The following is a 25,613-nucleotide window of genomic DNA, read 5'->3' as shown; positions in this document are numbered from 1 at the left end:
CTTAACTGATCAGCCACTGGAAAAAGTCCTCGGCAAAGTCGAAAAATCTGGTAGGCTAGCAAAGTGGGCCTTCGAGCTCACTGAGTTCAGCATCAGCTACCAGCCGAGAGCAGCCATCAAGGCTCAAGCCCTAGCAGACTTCCTGGATGAATGCTCGTACCAGGAGATGCTAGACGAATAAAAGAAAGTCTGGACCGTTTTTACGGATGGATCCTCCACCGTAAATGGTTCGAGGGTAGGGGTAGTCAACCTCTCCCGAAGGCAAATCCTTTGAGTATGCATTCAAATTTTCTTTCAAAGCTTCGAACAATGAAGCTAAATACGAGGCAGCAATCGCTGACCTAGAATTGTGCATCTCACTAGAAGCCGAACATGTCTGCCTAAAAACAGACTCTCAACTCGTCGTAAATCAGATCCAAGGCGAATATGAGGCCAAATAGCCCTCAATGATAGCCTATCTCGCAAAGATAAAAACAGTCATTGCGAAGCTGAGAACTTTTGAAGTTCAACTGATCTCAAGGGGTCAGAATGCACAAGTCGACGCACTCTCCAAGCTTGCTAGTTCAACTCTGGTCGAGCTGAACCGATCTGTATACGTGGAGCTGTGCCGAGAAAGAAGTGTCGACGAAGTACCCGAAGTATGCTGCTTTGACCTTGAGCCAAGCTGGATGGACCCCATCCTAGCTTACAAACTTTGGGGAGAGATTCCCGAAGACAAGAACTTGGCCTCCAAACTGAAGCGAACTAGCTCAAGGTTCATCGTCTTTAGAGGAGAGCTACTGAAAAAATCATTCTCAGCCCCACTGCTGAAATGTGTGGGACCGACAGATGATGATTACATCCTTCGGGAGATCCACCTCGGCATTTGTGGAAACCACATTATGGGGAAGAGCTTTAGCCCACAAAGCCTTGAGGGCAGGGTATTACCGGCCCACCATGATCTCAGACGCTAGGAAGCTGGTCAGAAAATGCAAGAAATGTCAAAAGTTCGCACAAGTCATCCATCAGCCCGAGATCTTTAGCCAATCTTGAACCCGCTTCCATTTGCCCAATGGGGGCTAGATATATTGGGTCACTTTCCTGATGCTCCGTACTAAAAAAGATGGCTGATAGTCGACATTGACTATTTTAGCAAATGGATCGAGGCCGAAGCAGCCTCGAACATGACAGAGCAAACTGTCAGAAAGTTCATCTGGCAGAACATTATCACTCGTTTCGGAATTCCGAGGGTTTTTGTCTTTGATCATGGAAGGAAATTCGATAGCTTGCCACTTCGACGGTACACTGATAAGTTCAACATCAAGTTGGCATACTCAGCAGTGTGTCATCAGCAAAGCAATGGACAAGCCGAAGCTGCAAACAAACAGATCCTCAATACTCTCAAGAAGAGGGTTGAAGATCAGAAGTCAAAGTGGATAAAGGAACTCTCTGGAACCCTCTGGTCACTTCGGACAACTAAAAAAGAGGCCACGGGCCATTCACCATTTAAGCTGGTGTATGGAGTCGAAGCCGTTAATCTAGTGGAAATTAGCTCTTAAAGTTTACGAGTTGTAGACACCAAATTATGTCTCCCCAAAACCAAACCCAGTGATGAGTACCTTTCACGTCAATTGATTATCGAACGAGGTGAAATGTGAAAGAGTATCTGTTTTTTTAATAAAAGTACTTCTTTCTGTTTTTGTAAATATTTCTATTCGTACCTTATTTATGAAAAATGTCCAATCCAATTTAGTTTGGTCCATGATATGGGTCCAATAATAGTGTAGTTGAATAGGGATCGAAAATACCTTTCCAACGATATATTGTAAGCCCAATTCCGATGAATAATGAGGAAGTTATGGCCCAAATATTAAATTGGATATTAAATGAGTTTTTATGAGCGACTCAATGATCAAGTAGAGGGTCCATTAATTATCATTCCTAAAGTCATTAGGAATTATTTTAATTTTCAAGAGTAATCTATAAGGTTATTTTAAGTTCTAAAGATATTAGGATTAATAATTATATTTTTAGAAAATATAGAGAATTTTAGTTGGAATATAACTAGTGTTTTAAAGGATTTAATCTGATTTTAAAAGATAAATTACGGACTCTAATATCGAATTATATTCGATAATGGATTACGTATGGCTAAAAATTATCTAGCAGCATCATCGTGCCGCGATGGTTCTGTCGCACCCCAACAAAACCAGTTTTACTCCGATTAAAATTCGATCTTCTCTAATCGTTTACGGTCGATTTTTCTCTATAAATAGGGTCGTATTTAACCATTTAAATCATCAACAATCATCTATTCTATTCTCTCTCTCTAAAAGCTAGAAGCTTATTCTTTCTCCCCTTTTCTAAGCCTTCCCTTTTTCAAATACAACATCCGTCCATCACGAGAATTAGACACTCATAGCCAAGCTTGAAGTTGCCTTCGCCCCAGACGTGAAAGAAAGAGGTACGAGGTAACAAAGTAATTAGTTTTATTGTCATATTTGTTTAAGAATCATGCTTTGATTATTTTAATTCCTAATATCATGTTAGGCTGTCTTTATTATTCCTAGTATTATGTTTAGGGTAATAACTAATATTTCTAATATCATGTATGATTTCAAGAATCATGTTTAGGTTGCTTACTATTTTCTTCTATCGTGTATGTTAGTTACGTTAGGAATAAAGCTTTGATTTTTATTGTTTAGTGACATGCTAGGATTTGTTATTAATCTTGTTAGTATCATGCCTAGGATCTTGCTAATAACATTATGCTTTATTGAGATTATGATGATGATGATTTGTTGTGTCAATATAATTATGTTGCTTGATATATTATTGTTTTTGCTTGATCACGCCCTTTCTTGCAGGTTTAAAGGGAATTTGTACTTGTAATCACGCTAAATAAGATAATTAATAATTTTATTTAGGCTAATGTGACTTTAATTCAAGTGATCGCCAATAATAGTTTTGTTTATCCATTAATATTCAACCAACAGAGATTAAATAGGTTTAGGGTTAATATATTGATTGTATGTTAGTCAGAAAGTGCACATGAATATGAGAAAAATAAAGAAGAGGCCTATTTAGGGTAGGTTCAATCTCTTTTAGGTTGGATTTGTACCTTCATCCCCGAATATCAAGTCATGGTTCCGGACATTATGGAGTTAGCGATCTCATGGATCGTGAAGGGGTGTAACATTCACTCTGTGAACGGTTTACAAGTTCCTAAAACATGTTGGCGACTCTTTTGCTCTAGCTTTCTTCCCTTTGGACGCCACCATGCTTAAGTGTATGATCACGGTAGGGCTCAAGTGTGGGAAGCTTGAAATATTCCTTACAGTTTTTTGGCGACACCACTAGGGAAGATTTCTATTTTAATTCCTAAAATTTATTTTGGCAATAATTTAGAATGAGTGGATGAGACTCGAAAAGTTCTAAGTATTCATGTGCGTAATTTTGATTGACATTAATTGCTTAAGCATAAAAAGGTCCGCATTGGATAGACCATCCGTAATGCGTTGAAATCATAGGATTTTTACACGTAGGGAATTTGGGAAATATCTTTCACAACTAGAATCGAAAAAACGCTGCGAAAACTGGAAAATTCTAAGAACAAAGAGAGCTGCTAAGGCATGTAGGAACTGGCGCTGAGAAAACAGTGCCCATCGCAACGCGATGGCTCTATCACGGCGCTAGCAATATCGCGGCACGACAGGGCTTATGGTCCCTGTTGTCTCGCGTCGAGTTCTTCCAATACTGAGCCAAAAATCTGCGTTCTTGCTTTAACCGGTTCTAGTACTGTTTGCTCGGTTCTACTTCCTGATTGAGTTTTTCTTACTTTTCTGAACCCATATGTGTTCTACATATGGCCATAACCCTCTGGGAATTCACGCTCCATCTACCCAATCCAACGCTCATTGCAACGAAGGGTATATCCGAGTTTGTGAATTCACCAAACCATGGAAACAAGTTTAACTTGTGGGGTCCCATCCATAAAATCCAACCCTTCCAAGGGTAAGGCTTACGGGCGATGCATCCGGACTCATATCCATGGACCCTCTTTGACTAACTCTTATCCTTGAACTTTAGAGAACTAAAGCCATGGTTAGGTTGCAAACTCATTGCATCATATTGTGCTTTCTTGAAAACTTGTGCATTCTTGCTTGGGTATAATCTATATGTGTTTACACTAACCATTTGTTTGACTTGTGTATAAGTCTAAGTAAACTAATTAATGACTATATACGACATTGCTTAATTAAAGCCTAACAAATTGACTAAATCTGACTTAGTACGACTATAGGCTTTCCCTTTTAAGGTAGAACACTGGAAATAGGCCTAGACTGACGTTTCAGTAATGACGCGAACGTTTGACCTGTGGCGCGACATGAAAGTGTCCATCGCGATGCGATAATCATATCGCGCTGCGATGGCCCCTGGCGTTTTGCGACAATTTCGTTGCTTCAGTGATGGTCCAGTTTTCTGCCTAATTCCTCACGCCGAGTCTAATTAATAAGTTTTTTAATAACTAAAGCTTTAGTTAGTCCATTAATTGAGTCTAGTCACATTTTCATGACACGAGTCTTGAAAATATCACTTACACTCACAAGTATTCACACACTTTGTACATACTCTTTTCACACCATGACCGTGTCTTAAGTTCATGCATGAGTCACTCTTTCCGTCATTTGAGTTGGGGGTCTACTCTATTCCTAATTTTTCCATATCTCTCCATCCACATCATCTTTCCAATCTCTACATGCTTTCTCCATGCATACCACTCCCACATTCTTCCATAATCTCTTCCCATCTATTGCATGTTGAATCAAGTTTGAGTCAAACTATTAACAATAAGTATCCATAACTTCCCTTTCCACAGCACTTAGTCAAGGAGAGAAGGGCGGTTAATCAAGGACAACACTTTCATTCAAGTAATACTATTTGATAAACCGATTCGACAAAAAAGGAAATCTAAGAAAATGGCTTCCCAAGAAGAAGTTAACGAACTAAGGCAAAACATGGCTAGCTTGACCGAGATGATCAAAACTCTCGCTCTTCAAGTCAATAACCCTGTGAAACAACAATAGTTTGAGCGAATGGAAGAGAGCTTGAGCAAAATCTCCAATGACTACAAATTTCAAGGGATTAGCTCATAGAAATTGACTTATGTTGGAGAGATGGCTGAGTGGTTGATAGCTCCGGTCTTGAAAACCGGCATAGTTCTTTGTTCAGAACTATCGAGGGTTCGAATCCCTCTCTCTCCTTTTGTTCATTCAATAGAATTGTTTCCTTCTTTTATTAGTTTTGCTTGGTCTGTTAAAAAAAAAAAAGAGAATGGCTCGGCTAGGTGAGATAGCTGAGCTAGAAAAAAAAAAGAAATTAAATTACATCGAAATGAGTTGAAAAAAAAACAAGAAAAAAGGAATACTTTTTACATATGACCTGATCCCCATATGTAATATGTACGATGGAAGCCAATTGATTTATACCTTAAAAAGTTGAATTTCTTGTCTCAATTAAGGGGGGTCATCGAAAGAACAGGTTCAAAATCACGATCAATTCCTTTTTCAAATCCTGCTGCAGCTGCACGAGCCCTTCCCGCATGCCACAAATGACCTACGAATAGGAAAAATCCTAAAACAAAATGAGAAGTAGCTCGTCGGTTCGAATTCGACCGGTTCCTACAGCGCCATTCTATCAATCATTTTTTGTCATGGTTAGTGGACAAGGGGTCTCGGTGGACAAGGAACTTCTTCCGCAAAAGTTCAATGACAATGACATTCCTAAGTTCAAGACAACAGATAACCCTTACTTCCATTTGAGAGCTTTCGAAACTATAATGAATATTAAGGGAATTGATAGGAAAGTTTTCCATTCACTGTTTTCACTATCTTTAGAAACTGTTTGTCAACAATGGTTCTTCTCCCTAGACAACGAGAAGATCTCCTCTTGGGATTCTATAACAAACGCTTTCATTAATAGATACAAATGCAACATTCAAGTTGAAACTAACCATAGGGAACTTGAGATGTTGAAGCAAAAGGAAAACAAAGGATTTACTTCCTTCTTCAACAGGTGGAGAGAAACTTCCGCTAAGATGGTAGACATTCCTTCCGAAAAAGAGTCCGTAAGGATGTTCATTAAGAATCTCCACGACAAATACCAAAAGCACTTAAAATATCAATGCAATTTATATACCTTCAAAGTTGTTTACACTGTAGGCATTGATATTGAAGACAACCTTTTGAAAGTTGATAATGCGAAAGGAAAGAAGAACGACCATCCTTTTACTTCCACTCCCATTAATGAAGTTCATGCTACAAACACCTCTAAACAATGAATCCAAAGGTCGAAAAGAGTGTTCACTCCACTTGGTATGAGTTACAAGACAGCTTCTGAAAAGCTACACCACAAAAGACTAGTCATGCCCATAGGACCCATTAAAGACCCAGTTCTAGAAGCCAGGCCACCTAAGTGGGATCCTAATAAACACTGCAAATACCACCAGGGAAGGGGTCATGACACTGAGGAGTGTTGGAATCTCAAAGAAGCTATTCAAGACCTGATCGATGACAATAAAACTTTCGAAGTTCTAGCCATCGCAGAAGATCAAATATCCTTCGATTCTTCGCTCTTTATCACACCTGTAGGTGAGCCCATGATCGAGGCATTCTATATAACCTCTTTCGATGAAGTGACCATGATTAAGGAGGATGAAGGAATTTTCTTAGATGATACCAAGAAAAACTCGTCAAGTCTAAAAGAAGACGTTCGAAAACTGCAAGATATCATTGCCATGCTCTTGAGTATGGTGGAAAGCCTAGCAAATCGGATGTCAGTCATCGAACAACGCTTTCATCACCGGGACTATAAGAATGAAAAGGACAATTATCCTTCTTCTTCTTCTTCTTCCCATCAAGAACTTACAGAATAACTCAATGCTCCTAAGCCACGGGAAAAACGGACCATTAAAGAATACACACCAATAGGAATGACTTATAATGAAGCTTTTGACTATTTTCACGGTCGAAATCTCATTCATCCCATCGGTACAAGTCAAGACCCACCACCTGAGAAACAGACTCCCAATTGGGATCCAAACTCCTATTGTAGACATCATAGGGGTCATGGTTACACCACAGAAAAATGATTCACCCTTAAGGATCGCATTCAAGGGATCTCGTTGATTTAAATTGCCTTTGTGTTCCTCCACACAACAAGAAGGTCGAAGCCAATAACAATGATGGCAAGAGTAGGAAGAACGACAATCCTTCTTCCGCTTCTTCCTATCAAAATGGAAGTCGCATCAATGAAAATGCTTTAAAGACCAAAGAACCGGAAAGAAAGTTCACCCCAATTGGGATGAGCTACAATATTGCCTTTGATCGACTCCTTTCTAAGGGACTCATCACTACAATTGGGCCCATAAAAGATCCCCCTCTTGAAAGGAGAACACCCGAATGGAACCTAGACTCCTATTGCAAGTAACATCAAAGCAACGGTCATACTACAAATCAATGTTGCAAGTTTCAAAACCTCATTCAAGACCTCATCGATGCAAACAAGATTTTATTCCCTCTAGCTAGCAAGAAAAATCGAGTGATGATAAAGCAAAAGACACAAGACGCGCTTCAACGACAAGATTTCTTGACTTCTATTCTTCTTTTTGATTTTCCCTTCCCCAATAAGTCTAGCATAGGCACCTTTTGTTTTCTTAAGATTTATTCCATAGTTTTTTCTTTTTCCTTTAATAAAATGAGCATTTCTTTTCTTTCATATGATCATTACATTGCATTATAAAAAAAATAAATAAATAAAATAAAATAAAATAAAAAATCCACGCTGGACTAAGCACAAAGGATACTAATGATTTGAGGCACCTCTTGTGCCATATCATATCACCTTTACCCCTTTCGAATATACAATCCTTTCTTGATAAAACACTTTGAGCCTCGTCTAACGATAGACCTTTCTTTCTTCAACCCACATCTAACTAACCTTGGGATGGGATGGTGTGCAACTTATGCAATTTTAAAAGCTTGAGTGATTTCAAAAGATTAAAATAACAAAAAACAACAATAACAATATAAAAGTGTGCAAAAGGGTAAGTGTTCTAATGTCTTTGATATAAACATATCTTTGATATGAACACGTCTCAGATTGCATCTCTTATCGAGTGCTCGGTACCGTGCCTAAGAAACATAAATGCCAAGTGAGTGATAGACCGCATGATCGGGATATCCCACACTTATCAAAATAAAAAAAATGCAAAAGAAACAAAAAAAAGAGAGAGCAAAATATAAACAAAAGAGAGTTTAAAAGCCTCAAGCATACAAATACAAAGATTCAAAAGCAAGGTTACACACCTTGGGGGATTATCTAGGGTCTTGAGCCTTTATCCCCTTCTTCTTCAACCTTTAGCCTAACCACGTTACAACCCTTCAAAACCTCTTTGAGGTATACACACACTTGTGCGAGGTTCGGCTAGAGCTACGTTCAGCTTGATTCCTAACGGATACGTAGGCAACCTCACATTGGGGTGCGGCCGTAATAATAATGCATTCACATTCACATTCACATTCATACATGATCATATCAAGGGATCTCCAATGTTCATCCCTATCCATTTAGAGCTAGACTTGGGGTTTGATCTCTACATCATTAGCCTACCCAGCCTAAGAGTCCCCATTATTTGACTCTTTTCAAAATACTTTTTCACACACTTAGCCCTTGCAGCCTAACTTTAGTGTCACTTTCACACACATCACAGATACATGACCAAATAATTCTTCCTTTAGGAACCCTTTGTCATGAAATCTTAACACAACATTGAAGCATGCACGCCTTGTCATATCAAAATCACTCATCACTTGTAATCATCATTGCATTATAAAGTATGAAGTGCTTAGCCTCCATGCCTAAGTTACCTAAATACTTTCATCATCGACTTAACAATTGAGATAGCCTAGGATGTTACAATCCTTGCACCATGAGATACAACGTCAACGCATACATTTGACTAAACTCATTCAACATGCACCCTCAAACACTTCACTTCTTCCTGTTCGCGTATTTCTTTTTCGGGAGAAAGTCGGTACCCTCCACAAAAAAAAAATGGCGGAAAATTTTTGCTTTTCAGCATTTTGAGTCAAGCACATCACAACACAATGCACACACGAGTCATGTTGTGTCATATCACATAAAGTTGAGCCTACACATACGTGTCAAAGCACATTGAGTCAACTTCAAGTCAGTCACTCACATTGAGTCAACCTCAAGTCAAGGTAATCATAATGTCAAGCACACCAAGCCTTAGGTCAACCCTAAAAAACACCAGCAAATTTTTTTGGCAATATTTGATTTTACAGGATACAACCATTCAACAAAGCTCCTGTTCGCAGCCAACCGAACAATCTCAACAAAATATCAAGCTCTTTTGCTCAGAGACGCATGGGCATCCTATCAAAGCTCTTTGTTCAGAGACGCGTGGACATTTCAATCAAGCTCTTTTGCTCAGAGACGCGTGGGCATCCTACCAAAGCTCTTTGTTCAAAGACGCGTGGATATTTCAATCAAGCTCTTTTGTTCAGAGACGTGTGGACATTTCAATCAAGCTCTTTTGCTCAGAGACGCGTGGTCATCCTATCAAGCTCTTTTATTCAAAGACGCGTGGACATTTCAATCAAGCTCCATTGTTCAAAGACGAGTGAGCATAAACAACAGCGAGATGGCGTTCCCTAGCTTGTGGAAGGTCCTCACAACAGCATGCAACAACAAATAATTCGGTTACTCTAGAGACGTATGCTCGACGGTGCAAGATACGCGATTCCAACTCTTTTATTTGTTTAACTAACGCTAGTTTGCAAGTATCGGCGTTACAAGAGTGATTTAGGATCGCAGAACGTTCTGAATCATTCTCTGTCCCTGTCTCTAATTTGACTTTTGTTTTCGAAATTTACGTTTCTCCAAACTCAGTCAAAGTGGGGGCTTCTGTAGACACCTAATTGTGTCTCCCCAAAAACCAAACCCAGTGCTGAATATCTTTCACGTCATTGATTATCGAACACAGTGAAATGTGAAAAGTCTTGTGTTGTAGTCGTTTTAATAAAAATACTTCTTTCTGTTTTCGAAAATATCTTTTTATACTCTATTTATGGAAAATGTCCAGTCCAGTTTAGTTTGGACCATGATAAGGGTCCAATAATGGTGTAGTTGGATGGGGCTTGATAAGAGCTTTCCAACGATATATTATAAGCTCAATTCCGATAAATAATGAGGAAGCTATGGTTAAAACACTAAATTGGGCCTGAACTGAGTTTTATGTACGCCCCAATGATCAAGTGGAGGGTCCGTTAATTATCATTCCTAAAATCATTAGGATTAACTTTAATCTTCTAGAATAATCTAGAAGGTTCTTTTAAATCCTAGTGGAATTAGGATTAATTATATTTTTGGAAAATAAAGAATTTTATTTGGAATAAAATTAGTGTTTTAAAAGATTAAATCTGATTTTAAAGGATAAGTACAGACATTAATTAGTCTAATTTAATTATATTAAGGACTTCGTACGGTTTTAAGTTAACGTGTTCACCATCACCAAGGGACAGCTCCATCGCGCCGCGATGGACACTGTCGCGCCGCGATGGAAGTAGTTTTACTCCGGATCAAATTTGATCTTTTTCTGATCGTTTCGGGACTATTTTCTCTATAAATAGGGTCTTAATTCCCCGTTTTCAAAAAAAAATCAACAATCATCTAATTCTCTTCTCTCTCTTAAAGCTAGAAGCTTGTTCTTTCTCCCTCTTTCTAAGCCTTCCCTTTACAAATACAATACCGCATCACAAGACTTAGACACACCTAGCCAATTTCAAAGTTGTCTTTGCCCTAGACGTGAAAGGTTGATGATTTCTAAGAAATTGGTCCCAAATCCCTATTTCAATTATTTAAATTAATTGTTTGTTTAATATTTTCATTGAAGTTACTAACGTATGTATTGTTTTGATAAAAAAAGATACGAGGATACAAAGTAAGTAATTTTATTGTTTTATTTTGTAGAAAGCATGTTTAGATTATATTAATTCCTAGTATCATGTTATGACGTTATTGCTTTCTAGTATCAGGCTTAGGTTGCTTCCTATTTTCTTCTATCATGTTAGTATCATGTTAGAGTTAAAGCTTTGATCTTTATTGTTTAGTGACATGCTAGGATTTGTTATTAATCTTGTTAGTATCATGCCTAGGATCTTGCTAATATTATGCTTTATTGAGATTATTGTTATGATGATGGTGATTGTTGTTATTATGTTGCTTGATATATATTATTGTTATTGCTTGATCACGCCCCCTCTTGCAGGTTTAAAAGGAATTTGTACTTGTAATAACACTTAATAAGATAATTAATAATTTTATTTAGGCTAATATGATTTTAATTCAAGTGATCGCCAATAATAGTTTTGTTTGTGCATTAATATTCAACCAAAATAGATTAAAGAGGTTTAGGGTTAATATATTGATTGTATGTTAGTCAGAAAGCGCACATGAATATGAGAAAAATAAAGTAGAGGCCGATTTAGGGCAGGTTCAATCTCTTTTAGGTTGGATTTGTACCTTCATCCCCGAATATCCAGTTATGGTTCCGGACCACTATGGAGTTAGCGATCTCATGGATCGTGAAGGGGTGTAACCTTCACCCAGTGAACGGTTTACAAATTCCTAAAACTTAGTGGCGACTCTTTTGCTCTAGCTTCCTTCCCTTTGGACGCCATCATGCTTAAGTGTATGATCACAGTGGGGCTCAAGTGTGGGATGCTTGAAATATTCCCTACAAGAGTCAATATGCAAATTCCTATATAGTCAAAGCAAATAAACACGGGTACATCTATGATCCTGATGGACGAATGCCGAAGGTATCGTAAAATCGCAAAGTTCGCAGAGTCACCTCCTGCCCAGCGTCAACCTCTCTAGTCGGAGGAATAGAAAGAGTAGGGTCAGCCCATCCTAGCTCACCTTGCTGAGGCTCCTGCCGCTGTGGCTGCTGCGACGATGAGCTAACCTCGTACGTCCCATCAGCCTTAAAAGGGGCAAGTATCGGCGTACCCTGACCAGGTGGTCTCATCGTCATACCCTCGGAAAAAGAGCTAGAGCCCTCCAAGACAACAGTATGATCTGATCGCTCGCGACCATCCTCAGCCGAGGTACGACGGCGCCGCGATCCGGAACTCTCCCTCCTACCCTCTGGCCTCAAACGGGTACGAGACGGAGGAATAGGATGAAATCGAATAGTAAGCTAAGTCAAAATGAGAAACAAAAAAATGCAAATACAAAGCAAGATAAGAGATATACCTCTCTTGCACCACCATCCCGCCAGCATGATGCCTGGTGGCTCAACCTCACCAGTTGATAACGAAATGCGTCCATAGCTCTCACCATCCTCGTCATCACCTCGCGAGTAAACTACAAAAGAAAAAGGGATTAGCAATAACCAAAATACACATGCAAGTAGAAGCTGGAAATAAACCTGCCCAAGTCTGACATCGAGGGATCGATCTCTCCACTAGACTCCACTCCTCAGGGTCTGGGGGTATCATCTCTCGACCGATCCATACGACCCCTGATAGGTGATAGACATGGTCAGAGGTACGAACTCCGCAGCCTCAGCAGCATCCTGTAGGAATAAAATTCCAATTAAAAATCGTTGGAGGCTACCAAAGTAAAAATCAAAAGATCCAAGACCTCCGCTTCCTTCGATATCGAAGGTGGTGGAGCCAAACGAGGCAAAAGCCTCTTAGCATAGAACCGAGTCGGGTGGCTAAAAGTCTGCCAATCGACACCAACCGGCGCCGAATCCATAAAAGTCCTAAGACTCGCCTGGTCCATCATGTGCGGCGGAGGACGAGTCAAAACGATGAAAAACGATGACGAGTACTGGATCGCAACCCTCTCGCCCAGGTACACCACAGCTTCATACGTCCCCTAGAAGTAGCGACGCTGAGCCGTATACTGAACGGCTTGCGCAGGAACGTCTAAACCGACCCATGGATGGAAAGCAGGCTTAGGCTCCTGAAAAAGGAAAACACCCATAAGGCATAATACTACAAAGGAAGATAAGCGGAAATAATGATAAGTGATTCATACTGCTATAATCGAATCACGCACGAGTCAGGTAGCAGTCATGCCAGCATAACGACCTCCCCAACTAGCGGCAATAGGGAGCCCTCAAGGCAAAGACCTAGCCGGAGACAAGGTCGGGAAGTACTCGTAGAACCAAACCTGTAATAACAGGAAAGTCAGCAAAAACTAGCTAGCACGGAATAGGTAACTCTATTAGAGGAAAACGAGAGTATACATCTACGATCCTCCAAAAGCTAGAAAGTGTGACCTCCTCACTATAGCTCCGATGGAGAAAAGCGAGTCGCAATCCAAGCAGGAAGTCAGCATAGGCCAAGCTGGCCAAGTCAAAAGTCCCGACCTCTCGAAGGTCACGAAGAGCAGGGAGGTAGTAGAGCAACGTTCGGCTACCCTTGTTAGGGGAGAAGGTCCCTGACAGAAGAATCAGAACGAAGATGCGCACCCGCTGCTCTAGGGTAGTCGCATCATCTCGAAAAGCTGCCATCAGCAAAGACTGATGGATGGATCGACTGGTTAACTGTCCCACCCTAGACTCAACACGAGCCCGAACAGCGATAGGACCTAGCAGCTCTTCCACCTCAGGAGAAGAAACGGTAATATCCCTACCAAGGGGAACGGCAGTCGACCAGAACTCTAATCCTGTGATAACAAAAAAGTCGAGGGGAGTGACAGTCATCTCACCCCAAGGAAAGTGAAACGTGTTGGTGGTGTCCCAAAAGAACTCCACTAAAGCTCGCACTAAGTAGCGACTCGAGTCCAGAGACTGAAGCGCCAGCATGGTCTGAAGAAAAGGAGTCAAACCACATGACTCCCAAAGCGAACGTAGCTCCACGTTGTTGCGAAAGTAGGTGTTATAGAGGTGCCCAATGTCGCTGTTGCTTGAGCCATGGCAACGAATGCGATCATCGATCATGCCACGCCGAACGCGCTCCAAGATATGAAAGGTGGGCACAAAGTACAGAGTACGCCTATCCCACTCCGTGAACTCCCCAAGACTGGTGAACGTACCCTCGCCTGTGTCGACAGGCTCGTCCTCTCGGTGAGCCCCTCGAGAGCGTGAGCCGGAACCACGACGTCGAGCCATACTAATTATATTCCAACATAAAGGAAGTAAATTAAGAGGTTCCATGGTATCTAAGGTTCACCTAGCCACATGATACTATGTTCGTCAAAAAAAAAACAGAGTACGTAGTACTAAAACAGAGCATGTTTTTTGGTTCAAGCAATAACAGCATTTCGGAGCAATCAAAAAATTTCTTACAATATCATGACAAGTATTGTGACAAAATAAGCACAAAGATCAAGCAAAAACATGAAGAACAAGCTACATTTTGCTCACGAACTCAAGGTGACCAACAATGGTAAATCGTTTGTTTCTTCACCAAATTGAGCTAAACAAGTCTCAAAACACTCCTAAGATGATATATAAACATAAACAAGTAATTTCATGGCAAGAAATTTGATAAACAAAGCAAAATAAGCAAAGGTATTTTTGAATTTTTCGAAAATTCGCAAATAAAACACATGAAATTCTTCCAAATTGAAAGGAGTTTGAGCGAAACTTACATAGATCGGCAAACTAGGAATCGAGAGCTTCGATTTTCAAGAAACTTGAGCGAATTTGGTTGAGAAACGAGCAAGAACGACCAAAGAGAAGTTTTGGACGATTTTCGAGCGAAATGAGGAAGAAGGGGTTTTATTTCGGAAAACCCGACTCCATCGCGCCGCGACAAAGCTGCCGCGCCACGACAGAGCTGTCGTGCCACAATGGCACGTGGCAGCAGGCGTTAACTCCTTTTCCTTCAGCGATACGATTATTGGGCCCCATAAAGGGCTTATGTTGACTTTTATCAATATTTTGGGTTCCTTGGTACGACAGTTAGCCCCTATAAGCAAATTGACATGATTAGTAGTCAGCTCGATTACAATCGCAATAAGTGATCAACCTGATGACGATCATCTCACTTTACTTAAGCGCCTAAGTATTGGCTCATCATAAGCACCAAAGTATTGGTTCACAAGCAAGTGAAAGCGCCAAAGTACCGGCTCATTACATCTATAAATGCACCAAGGTACTGGCACAACAGAATTACAGCAAAGCATCAATGCAGCAGACATTCAAGCGAAGCATTAGCAAAATGAAGATCATTACAAGCAATGGTTTTCGACGACTTTCACTTAGGTGTAAAAGTTGTCAATCAAAGAATCAAGTCAAGGTACAGACGAGATTATGGAGACAGCTACAAGCAGCGGTCTTCTACAGCGCCGAGTACTACCGTGGCGAGGTAATGCCACAAAATTGAAGAGGGCTACAAGCACCGATCTTTGACGATGTCCCGAGGTACAAAGGAAATTGTCTATAGCGGCGAGGTACTGCCGTGGTGAGGTACTGCCACAGCAACTGAAGATGGCGAAGTACAGTCACCTTCGACGATGTTCTCGAGGCACTGTGGAGGATTGTCACCGACAAATCAAGATAGCGAGGCACTGTTACCTTCAGATGGCATTCACAAGGCATTGTGGAGGTTGTCACAAATGCAGCAACATAATCAGTTACTTCAGAGACGTGTGCTTGACGGTGCAAGATATGCGTTTCTAACTCTCTAATCTAATTAACTAACGCTAGTTTGCAGGTATCGACGTTACAAGAATGATTTAGGATCACAGAATGTTCTGAATCATTCTCCTTCCCTATCGCTACTTTGACTTTTGTTTTCAAAACTTATGTTTCTCCAAACTCAGTTAAAGTAGGGGCTTCTGTAGACACCAAATTGTGTCTCCCCAAAACAAAACCCAGTGATGAGTACCTTTCACGTCATTTGATTATCGAACGAGGTGAAATGTGAAAGAGTCTCGTGATGCCTCTTTTTTTAATAAAAGTATTTCTTTCTGTTTTCGAAAATATTTCTTTTCGTACGTTATTTATGAAAAATGTCCAATCCAATTTAATTTGATCCATGATATGGGTCCAATAATAATGTATTTGGATGGGGCTTGAAAAAGGCTTTCTAATAATATATTGTAAGCCCAATTTCGATGAATAATGAGGAAGTTATGGCCTAACTATTATATTGGATATTAAATGAATTTTTTATGGGCAACCCAATGATCAAGTGGAGGGTCCATTAATTATCATTCCTAAATTCATTAGGAATTATTTTAATTTTCTAGAGTAATCTAGAAGGTTAATTTAAGTTCTAAAGATATTAGGATTAATAATTATATTTTTAGAAAAGATAGATAATTTTAGTTGAAATAAAATAAGTGTTTTAAAGGATTTAATCTGATTTGAAAGGATAAAGTACGGACTCTAAATATCGAATTATATTCAATAATGGATTCCGTACGGCTAAAAATTATCCAGCAGCACCATCGCGCCGTGATGAAGCCAGTTTTACTCCGATTAAAATTCGATCTTCTTTGATCGTTTATGGTCGATTTTTCTGTATAAATAGGGTCGTATTTCCCCGTTTTCAAATCATCTATCAATTCTCTCTCTCTAAAAGCTAGAACCTTATTCTTTCTCCTTTTTTCTAAGCCTTCCCTTTTTCAAATACAACATTCGTCCATCACGAGACTTAGACACACATAGCCAAGCTCGAAATTGCCTCGCCCTAGACGTGAAAAAAAGAGGTACGAGGTAACAATGTAAGTAGTTTATTGTCATATTTCTTTAGGAATCATGCTTAGATTATTTTAATTCCTGGTATCATATTAGGATGTCTTTATGCTTCCTAGTATCATGTTTAGGGTTATAACTAATATTTTTAATATCATATATGATTTCTAGAATCATGTTTAGGTTGCTTCCTATTTTCTTCTATCATGTATGTTAGTATCATGTTAGAAATAAACCTTTGATCTTTATTGTTTAGTGACATGCTAGGATTTGTTATTAATCTTGTTAGTATCATGCCTAGGATCTTGCTAATAACATTATGCTTTATTGAGATTATTGAGATTATGATGATGATGATTTGTTGTGTCAATATTATTATGTTGCTTGATATATTATTGTTATTGCTTGATCACGCTCTTTCTTGCAAGTTTAAAGGGAATTTGTACTTGAAATCACACTTACTAAGACAATTAATAATTTTATTTAGGCTAATGTGATTTTAATTCAAGTGATCGCCAATAATAGATTTGTTTGTGCATTAATATTCAACCAACATAGATTAAACAGGTTTACTGTTAATATATTGATTGTATGTTAGTCAGATTGCACACATGAATATGAGAAGAATAAAGTAGAGGCCTATTTAGGGAAGATTCAATCTCTTTTAGGTTGGATTTGTACCTTCATCCCCGAATATCAAGTCATGGTTCAGGACCACTATGGAGTTAGCGATCTCATGGATCGTGAAGGGGTGTAACCTTCACCCTGTGAACGGTTTACAAGTTCCTAAAACTAGTTAGTGACTCTTTTGCTCTAGCTTCCATCCCTTTAGACGCCACCATGCTTAAGTGTATGATCACAATAGGGCTCAAGTGTGGGATGCTTGAAATAATTCCTTACACGAGTGCACCATTTCTCGACCGATAATGAACAGCTCATAAAGGAATCCTCGACTTTTTATACGAGGTCAAAGATTCGTCCCTAGACAAAATGGCTGCATATAACCAGAGAATCAGCAAGTTTTACAACCAATGAGTTCACGCAAGACCTTTCAAAATTGGAGACCTCGTCCTTCGAAATGCTGGAACTGTACAAAAGAGTCGCATTCATGGGAAACTCTCAGCAACTTGGGAGGGACGCTATGAAATTTATGATGAACTTCAGCCTGGAACATACCGACTTCGGCAGTTGGATAGAACTGAGCTAAAGAATCATTGGAACGCTGATCTACTTATGAAATATCATGTGTATACCCTTCGAGGCTGAACAATCTATGTAAGTACATCATTAACGATTAGTGAAAGGCCCTAGAGCCACTATTTCTACAAAAATTTTGCAAGTTTTTATTTTTCCGTCCCCTTCATTTTTCAGTTAAGGTTCTCCCTCGGCACTGTCCGAAACATCGCCCACCAGCGGCATTGTGTTTCGGATTGCCGCCGAACCTGCCTAAAATGGAACAACGGTCTCACCGCCGAAGTATCGCCCCCAGAGGCACTATACTTCGGATTGATAAGTTCTTAATTAGGGGCAAAGAGGCCGTGGGCGAATCCGAGGTATTGTCTTAAGTTGGCCCTGTACCTTGGAGGGTTATTGTTTAAGACATTTCCAAATAGTGGCCTTGTGTCTTGAACACCCATTCCCTCAGATAAATAGAAAATAGTGAAAAGAAAAAAGCTTCAGCTACATTAGAAATCCAAAGGGGAAAGGAAAGCTAAGTAACAAAGAGTAAGGCAAGGCATTCATCATAAGAAACATGCTTGGATCACCGAGTTACATCAAATTCAAATTTTCAAATTCAAACACAAAATACGATAAATCGGTAGCCGCCCACAAACGGAAAATTACAGCTGTCGATACAACTACTCAAAAACAAAAATAAGTTAAAGTTTGTACATCAAGGCAAGTTAAAGCAAAAACCAGTCAAGGCAAAAAATACAGATGCGGCAAATTCAAATTAAGCACAAGTCGATCTGTAAGACTCTGTAAACAACTGCCCAAATTCCTATGCTTCAGCAGGAGGATCATTCTTAGTAGTAGCACTGGGCTCTAGAAAGCTTTAGCACCAGCTGACTAAGAAGCAGGCTCAGCATGGGTCCTTTCGGACTCCTTCTTGGCCTCCCTTTCCTTCTCCTTAGTCGCCCTTTTCTCCTTAGTTTCCTTTTCCTTTGCTTCCGCCTCAACTTCGCAAGCAAGAAAATCAATCTCAGCCTAACTGAACGCGTCATGTGAGGATCAAAAGCATTAGAAGCCAAAATTTCAACCTGGTCCCAGTCAATGTTCGAATCAGCATAAAGAGCCAACCTTCTAGCCATATTAAAGACATTGTTAAAACCCTCATTGTACTGTTCTTAGGTGTAGATTCTAACTTGCAGCAGATTTTAGGCAGCCTCAAGGTCCTCTTCGGTCTTGGCAGCACTTTCACGCTGAGACTCCAGCTGATCCCGAATATTTTCGAGCTGATCCCGAACCTGAAGGAGTGTGACGTCATGAGCCTCGAGCTGGACATCCTAGGATTTCAGTTCAACTTTAGCCTCAGCAAGCTAAACATCCTTGGCAGCCAAATCATTCTTCAACCTCTCAACCTCAGTATTAAGTTAAGTTTGCCTCTGGTTAGCGGTCGCAGTAGCCTCGGCAAGTGTCTGCTCCTTCTCTTGTGTTGCTACCTCGGCCAAAGCTAACTTAGCATTGAAGCTCTCAAACAGCTGGCAAGTTGCGGCCTCAATCTCTCTTTGGATATTTTCCTCGATTCGAACCCTGAAGCCAGCAACATCTTCGGCTCCATATTCCCGAATAAGAGCGTGACCCTCATCAATCGCAAGGAAGATGCTTTGCTCCATCTCATTGCAGAAAGTTTTGAATTGAGATTCCATCTTTTTACACTCTTCCTTGCACTCGGCAGCAACCTTCTCAGCCTCTATCTGCTTTTACTCAGCTTCGAACTGCTTGCGCTTAGACTCCTCAGTAGAAAAAGCTTAGGTATAGAAGATTCACCTACATTAGCAGCCTCTAGTTTTCAAGGAAGGGGTATGGGACCATCTCTGGAACCTCAAGAGTACCAGCAGTAGCTCGACCGGCAGTCCAGTACCTCGCCCTCTCCAACTCAGAAACTTTGGTAGGATCACCAAAGTACCTAGTGGCTGAAGGATGCCACGCGTTGAGCGTGACCCTGGCACGCTGAGGAACTAGGACGACAAACCCCATTTCTGAAGACTGAAAATTCTTGAAGGAGTCTGTAGCCGAAGAATAAGGCACGTTGTTCCGTTGCTCTTCAGCTTTCTTCTCTTCCTCGGCCTCCTTCAAGCCCTCTTCAACAAAAACTCGTGGGATCTCATCTAAGATCTCCACATCATCATCTTCACCCCTAGAAGGAGCCTTCAACTTGTTAGTTTCCCGCTGAATCTCATCAGTAAAAGGTTTGTCCCTATGCGGAGGGGAAGTGACGTACTTCTTAGAAGACTCACCCTCCCGAGTCTCATCCAGATTCTTAGGAGGGGGAGTCGGTTGCATAACTTCCTCCTCCCCATATTTCTCAGCGGGGGGAGGAGTCATCGCAGTTTCGCCTCCTTCGGCAGAGACCTCAGGAGGAGGAGGAACTCCTTCTCGCTGTTCCTCTAGCTTGTCCTCATCAAGCCGAGCCCTCTTGGTAGGAGGAGGGGCATTTATGAACTGCCTTGGGTTGACAACAGCCCTTCTTCTTCTCAACACCTTCTCCTCTTCCAAAGATTCTTCTTCTTCGGATTCTTCTCTACTTCCTTCCTCTTTATCTGCAGAAGAAGGAAACAGGGGGGCAAGGAGTAGAGTGTGAGCTAAAAAAAACAAAAAAAAAATGACAACACAATTCCTTCAGCAGAAAAAGAAAGAGGGCTGAGGAAGAGTTCAAAAAACTTACTAAGGCAAAGCAGACGGGCGTCCTCAGCCTCCCTATCCTCCTCTTCCTCTTCCTCCTCAACCTCTTCTTCCTCTGCAATAGGCCCAGTAACTAAAGCCTCTGCAACCACGTGTGTCTTAGCTGCGAAGCTGACAATACCTTGCTTCTGAGGCCCCAAAAGGAAGAACAGGTCCCGCTTCTTCCACCAAGCCTTCTACTTCAGATATTCTGCAGTGCTCACAATGAAAATCCTTCTCTCTCTGAGAGCAATAGGCCGCTCCGAAGCTTCAATGAACTCAAAAGCCCTACTCGTCACTTGCCTCTCGGCGTTGATCCCAAGCAAACGGTAATTGATACCAGAATTTGCCTCGGTCAGCACTAAAAAGTTAAAACACAAAGTGTTAGTCAGACAGAAAATAGCATGCGGAAAGAAGGAAAGAATGAAAATAAAAAAGCTTCGGCCCCAACCGAAATCCTTACCTCCTTGGAACTTCAGCCGAGGCCGACAACAACAAGCATCTTCTCTTGGAAGGCGTAGTGGTAGCAGGGCAACCAAGTCTCAGGCACTTGGGCCCTCATGCCAGTACCCCCAAGATTCCTCACTTTGTCGAAGAGGGTTAGTAACCTTTTCTCAACCTCAATGAACCCCTCTTTGGTATCTTTGGGATCTGGGCCAATTTTCTTCATCCCGAGGTTAGGCTCGATCAGATACCTCGGCGCGCCGTAAAAATTTACATGACTCTCCTCATAGGGTGCCCGAACCCAAACCCATTGCCCTCGCCAATCTTTGTACAAGTTATCATTCGACTAAGAAGTAGGGTAACCTCAGGCATTCTCTATTCTCCACCAGTCAGGGCCATAGTCACCATCGGACTGATTGTTCCGAGATAACTTATGGAGCCGCCGAAAGACATAAATGCTCGGCTCTAGATCATAGAAAAGGCAAGTCCAAAGATAGGTCATCAGTCTTCGGATGCTGCTAGGGATCAGCTAGCAGAGAGAAATATTATACGAGTTCAACACCTGAACAACAAAAGGATGCAGAGAAATCGAAGTCCACCCTGTAATTGGCGAGTATACACTCCAATATACCCCGGGGTAAGACGATGAATTCGATCCTCGATAGTAGGCATTCGGCACCAATACCCATCTTCCTTGAGAATGCCATAAAAGATCTCGATTTGCTCGATAAACCGATAAGTGGCGTCATTGTTTACCCACCAAGGGTAAGGACGAGTGGTCATTATCCCGTTGTTGGCCACGATGTCCCTCCACTCACTTGCTCCGTGGAGCATATCCTAGAGACCACCTGCTGAACGCACGCCTCAGCCAAAAGTACTAGCATTTCCTGAAGCTCGCGGTGACACTGAATTCAGGGGCACCGCCGAGATGGGCGTAGTAGCACTCCCACCAAAGGAGGACTCACCTCTTTCAAACTGGAGAGGATTCCGACCAGTCAATGGCGGCATCGCCTCCAGCGGTCGGTTGCGCCTAGGGATTGGCGGAGGAACTTCCTTCCCCTCCTCGGAATCTATCAGTCTCTTCCCTCGATCTCCGGCCATCTCAGTCGTCGGAAAGTTGAAGGAATCGGAAAAAGGGAAAAATTCGAAAAAACAAGGGTACGCTAGAAATCAAAGAAAACCGAAGAAACTTCGGAGAAAATTACCTTTATCTGGTGCGGAATTCGCCGATCTACAAGTTCGAGGCAATGAATTTCTATTTCGGGGTGTTAATCTCGGACAATAAGCGAAAATTGGAAGTCGCACTATGGTTAACGGTGGTATTTTACGGAATTTGAATTTGGTTTAGCAAAGAAATGAGGAGAGAGAGTGGCATGAGTGGCTTAAATATTTCCAGAAATGGAATTCTGGGAGTCCACGCCACTAAAACCCCCACTAACTCACCTTAAACAATCATTAAACGCATTTCCCTCCCTTAACTTCCAACTAAACTTTCCAACTTCCCTATTTACTCTCTAAACGGCAATTATTTCACTAATAACTGCCACATTCAAAAAATTTTAATTAAATCATTTACTTCCCTCCATTTTGCAAGTCAAAACCTGACTCGTCATGGTTCCAAATTGGGTCTAGGGGGAAATTTGTTTGGGTCCAATTTATTCCAATTGAGCCAGTCCATAAACAATTCCATTATAAAGCCCAAGGTCAAACAAGTCAAAGGCCCAGTCAACGTGGCAAGCCCATTTGGCTCAAGGCCCATTTCTCCCACTATGCTAAGGTATAAAAGCAATTAATCCTCTCTCTCTCTAAATTCATTCACTTCAACCCTCAAGCAATTAATACTCTTGCATAGCTTTCTCTCTCTAAACACAATACTAACTTCAACGTCGGAGGGGCCTTCCTCGGTACAACCCCTGAGGCCGATTAACATGTGTTTGCTGCACAGGAAACCCTCGGCCCAGTCATCACTTGGACCGAGTTCAGTCTTCAGCCCACCAAAAAGGATCTATCCGAAGGTCCCATTGTTTTTACCCGAAACAATCATTAATTTTTAAGATTCAATCATTTATTAATTATTTTGATTATGTTTTCAATCATGATTTATTCAAGTAAATTGCTTTAAATTTGTGTGAGTTGTCTTATACAAGGTCTACGAGGATCTATGAATGTTAGAACATTCTCCCTCCGTCCCATAATACATGAAATGTTCAACTTTTTTTCACTATTCATGCATTAGGTTTGACAATAATTTTTTACTAACATTGTAAAAATATATTTTATCATAAAATATGTTGTTAGATAGGTTTTAATATAAAGTTTCATGATATAATTTTTAAAATAACTTCAGTAATATTTAATTATAAAAATAAAGTCAAAATAGTGCATTGACATATAGGCAGTGTTTGACAGTGTCATTTATTATGAGGCTGGATGTAGGGAATATTTCAAGCATCCCTCAATTGAGCCCCACTGTAATCATACACTTAAGTATGGTGGCGTCCAAAGGGGAGGAAGCTAGAGAAAAAGAGTCACCAACAAGTTTTAGGAACTTGTAAACCGTTCACATGATGAAGGTTACACCCATTCACGATCCATGAGATCGCTAACTCCATAGTAGTCTGGAACCATGACTGGATATTCGGGGATGAAGGTACAAATCCAACCTAAAAGAGATTGAACCTACCCTAAAAATAGGTCTCTACTTTATTCTTCTCATATTCATGTGTGCTTTCTGACTAACATACAATCAATATATTTATCCTAAACCTGTTTAATCTATGTTGGTTGAATATTAATGCACAAACAAATCTATTATTGGCGATCACTTGAATTAAAATCACATTAGCCTAAATAAAATTATTAATTATCTTATTAAGCGTGATTACAAGTACAAATTCCCTTTAATCCTGCAAGAGAGGGCGTGATCAAGCAATAACAATAATATCAAGCAACATAATAATTAATTGACACAACAAATCATCATCATCATAATAATAATATTCAATCTCAATAAAGCATAATAATATTAGCAAGATCCTAGGCATGGTACTAACATGATTAATAACAAATCCTATCATTTCACTAAACATTAAAGATCAAAGCTTTATCCCTAACATGATACCAACATGATAGAAGAAATAGGAAGCAAGCTAAGCATGATACTAGAAACATACATGATATTAAAAATATTAGTTAATACCCTAAACATGATACTAGGAATCATAAAGACATCCTAACATGATACTAAAATTAAAATAATCTAAGCATGATTCCTAAAGAAATAGAGCAATTGAATAACTTACTTTGTTGTCTCGTATCTCTTTTTATCAAAACAATACACGCGTTAGTAACTTCAAAGAAAATATTAAATCAAACAATTAATTTAAATAATTGAAATAGGGATTTGGGACCAAACCCTCAGAAATTATCAACCTTTCACGTCTAGGGCGAAGGAAACTTCGAGCTAAAATTATGAGACACAAAAATAATATTTGATCATCTTTGAACTTCTTTCATTTCGAATAGAATTAGGACTTAAAAAAAAGGAAAGTTTTATTCAATTTCAAACTCTTTGATCTTATCTTTTCAAAAAGGATAATTAAGATCTTTTAGAAACTAATAGAAGCTTCTAATAAATCCTAATTAGTTTAGGAATGGGATTAAACTTTTGGACCCTTCACATGATCATTGGGCCGTAAGTAAAATCTGGTTTGAGCCTAGTTTAGTATTTTGGCCATAACTTCCTCATTATTCATCGGAATTGGGCTTATAATATATCGTTGGAAAGTTCTTTTCAAGCCCCATCCAACTACACCATTATTGGACCCTTATCATGGACCAAACTAAATAGAAATGGACTTTTTTCATAAATAGTGTACAAAAAGGAGTATTTTCAAAAAACAAAAAGAAATATTTTTGTTAAAACAGAAGCATTCACAAGTCTCTTTCACATTTCACCTTGTTTGATAATCAATGAAGTGAAAGATATTCATCACTGGGTTTGGTTTTTGGGGAGACACAATCAGGTGTCTACATAAGCCCCCACTTTGACTGAGTTTGGGAAACGTAAGTTTCGAAAACCAAAGTCAAAGTAGCGATAGGGATGGAGAATGATTCTGAATGTTCTGCGATCCTAAATCATTCTTGTAACGCTGATACCTACAAACAAGCGTTTATTAAACAGATAAAAGAGTTAAGAAACGCGTATCTTGCACCGTCGAGCACACATCTTTGGGGTAACCGAATTTGTTGTTGTATTTGTGTTATGACGACCTCCACAAGCTAGGGAACATCGCCGAAGATTGCCCCGCTTGTAGAAACCTTTTGCTGTTTTGTGACCATCTTCCGCAAGCTAGGGAACATAGTCGAAGGTGACTCTACTTGTAATCATCTTCAGTTTTGCTGTGACGTCCTTCCATGTCTCGGGAATTCTACCGCGAACCACCACACCTCGAGCGATCCACTGGACGACAATCTTCCACGCCTTGGGAATTCTACCGCGAACCGCCACGTCTTGAGCGATTCACTGAATGACGGTCTTCCACGCCTTGGGAATTCT

General features: G+C 40.3%; 2 protein-coding genes and 1 non-coding gene across 3 annotated transcripts; all 3 read left to right on the top strand.

The window, feature by feature from the left end:
* The first annotated feature begins 446 nt into the window (after positions 1–446).
* LOC145583981 (uncharacterized) lies at positions 447–953 on the top strand. The gene has a single exon (XM_081640924.1). The coding sequence runs from the start codon at positions 447–449 to the stop codon at positions 951–953; it is 507 nt and encodes a 168-aa protein (XP_081497050.1).
* Positions 954–1,163: 210 nt separating this feature from the next.
* On the top strand, positions 1,164–1,538 carry LOC145583979 (uncharacterized). The gene has a single exon (XM_081640923.1). The coding sequence runs from the start codon at positions 1,164–1,166 to the stop codon at positions 1,536–1,538; it is 375 nt and encodes a 124-aa protein (XP_081497049.1).
* Positions 1,539–5,150: 3,612 nt separating this feature from the next.
* TRNAS-UGA (transfer RNA serine (anticodon UGA)) lies at positions 5,151–5,243 on the top strand. Its single transcript has one exon. It is a non-coding gene; the product is annotated as a tRNA-Ser (tRNA).
* Positions 5,244–25,613: the final 20,370 nt, after the last annotated feature.

Source organism: Chenopodium album, chromosome 16 (assembly GCF_948465745.1).
Source record: "Chenopodium album chromosome 16, dcCheAlbu1.1, whole genome shotgun sequence".
In the NCBI taxonomy this organism is placed as follows: domain Eukaryota; kingdom Viridiplantae; phylum Streptophyta; class Magnoliopsida; order Caryophyllales; family Amaranthaceae; genus Chenopodium; species Chenopodium album.
The sequence above is the reverse complement of the archived record's forward strand: the minus strand, read 5'-3'. Positions and strand labels throughout refer to the sequence as shown.